The sequence below is a fragment of the Fulmarus glacialis genome, unplaced genomic scaffold, assembly GCF_000690835.1.
Source record: "Fulmarus glacialis isolate BGI_N327 unplaced genomic scaffold, ASM69083v1 scaffold31534, whole genome shotgun sequence".
In the NCBI taxonomy this organism is placed as follows: Eukaryota; Metazoa; Chordata; class Aves; order Procellariiformes; family Procellariidae; genus Fulmarus; species Fulmarus glacialis.
Window position 1 is genome coordinate 1,709 of NW_009206624.1, and position 342 is coordinate 2,050.

The 342-nt window shown below is 63.7% G+C and overlaps 1 protein-coding gene across 1 annotated transcript; it reads right to left on the reverse strand.

Annotated features, from left to right (window-relative positions):
* Window positions 1–9: 9 nt before the first annotated feature.
* On the reverse strand, window positions 10–336 carry LOC104075366 (pituitary homeobox 1; the record flags this gene model as incomplete). Its single annotated transcript, XM_009575828.1, has 1 exon — window positions 10–336. A coding segment is annotated over exon 1 (316 nt), but the record flags the coding sequence as incomplete, so codon positions are not given.
* Between the last annotated feature and the right edge of the window lie 6 nt (window positions 337–342).

Consider the following 342-nt stretch of genomic DNA (forward strand, 5'->3'; position numbering starts at 1 on the left):
CTCCCGGGCAGACGGTGGGGGGCGAGCCCGGTGGCCCGTAGGGACAGGCCGGCGAGGACATGGCCGAGTTCAGCGAGGAGCCGCTGATGTTGTTGATGTTGTTGAGGCCGGAGTTGCCCATCCCCGGCACGGCCGAGTGGCCCATACTGGAGGGCATGTTCATGGAGGAGATGCTGCTGGGCGCCGAGAACATGGACTGCGAGGAGAGAGGGCTCATGGAGTTGAAAAAGGTGAAACTCTTGGTGGAAAGCGGCGCCGGGGTGAGGCTTTTGGTGGCCCAGTTGTTGTAGGGGTAGCCGGCGTACATGTCGTCGTAGGGCTGCATCAGCCCGCTGAACTGCG